Genomic DNA, 629 nt, shown 5'->3' on the forward strand with positions numbered 1-629 from the left:
AAATCCAAAATATCTGGTGTGGAAGAACTGCTGGAGGAGTTCCGTAAGCAGCTACAGCAGGATGAGTCGGACTCGAGGGAGGATGAGGAGGATGGAGACCGCTGTATCAGTGGCTTCGAGGCGGTGGAGGAGCGCATCATCCGCGCCAGCGCGTCCATCGAGCAGGGCGCCGCGTTCTTGTCCGCCCCGCAGAGGGTGTTCAGCTGGAGGGACTGCGCGCACGCCTGCTGCTCTCACCCGCACTGCACAGCCGCCATCATCCAGGAGGACCTCAAGCAGCCCGATGACAGTTTGCGCTGTTATCTGTTCAACTGCACGTACAGGGGCAGGAATGTGTGCTCGTTTTCCTTTCAGCCGGGATTCAGCACCTATAGTCGGGTGGACAACAGCAGCTCTAGACACCATGAGCCCAGCCTTGATTCTGCTGCCACTGACAGCCCAAGCACTTCAGCCGGGAGACCTTCATACGGGATCGATGAGGGTGGGTTTCTCCGATTGTAGTAATCACGGGCCGCGTACTGAATGGGTCGGGCTAAGAAAGACGAAAATGTTGTTTTGTTGTTGTTTTGTATCGAATGCAAATTATTTATTGATCATGAGCCCAACATTCAATCTACCTGAGGGAAGAC

At 55.0% G+C, this 629-nt stretch overlaps 1 protein-coding gene across 1 annotated transcript; it reads left to right on the forward strand.

The window, feature by feature from the left end:
* Nucleotides 1-3: 3 nt before the first annotated feature.
* LOC107735098 (low-density lipoprotein receptor-related protein 11-like) lies at nt 4-534 on the forward strand (the record flags this gene model as incomplete). Its single annotated transcript, XM_016546899.1, has 1 exon — nt 4-534. A coding segment is annotated over one exon (498 nt), but the record flags the coding sequence as incomplete, so codon positions are not given.
* Between the last annotated feature and the right edge of the window lie 95 nt (nt 535-629).

This window comes from Sinocyclocheilus rhinocerous, unplaced genomic scaffold, assembly GCF_001515625.1.
Source record: "Sinocyclocheilus rhinocerous isolate Xijiao unplaced genomic scaffold, SAMN03320098_v1.1 C35781909, whole genome shotgun sequence".
In the NCBI taxonomy this organism is placed as follows: domain Eukaryota; kingdom Metazoa; phylum Chordata; class Actinopteri; order Cypriniformes; family Cyprinidae; genus Sinocyclocheilus; species Sinocyclocheilus rhinocerous.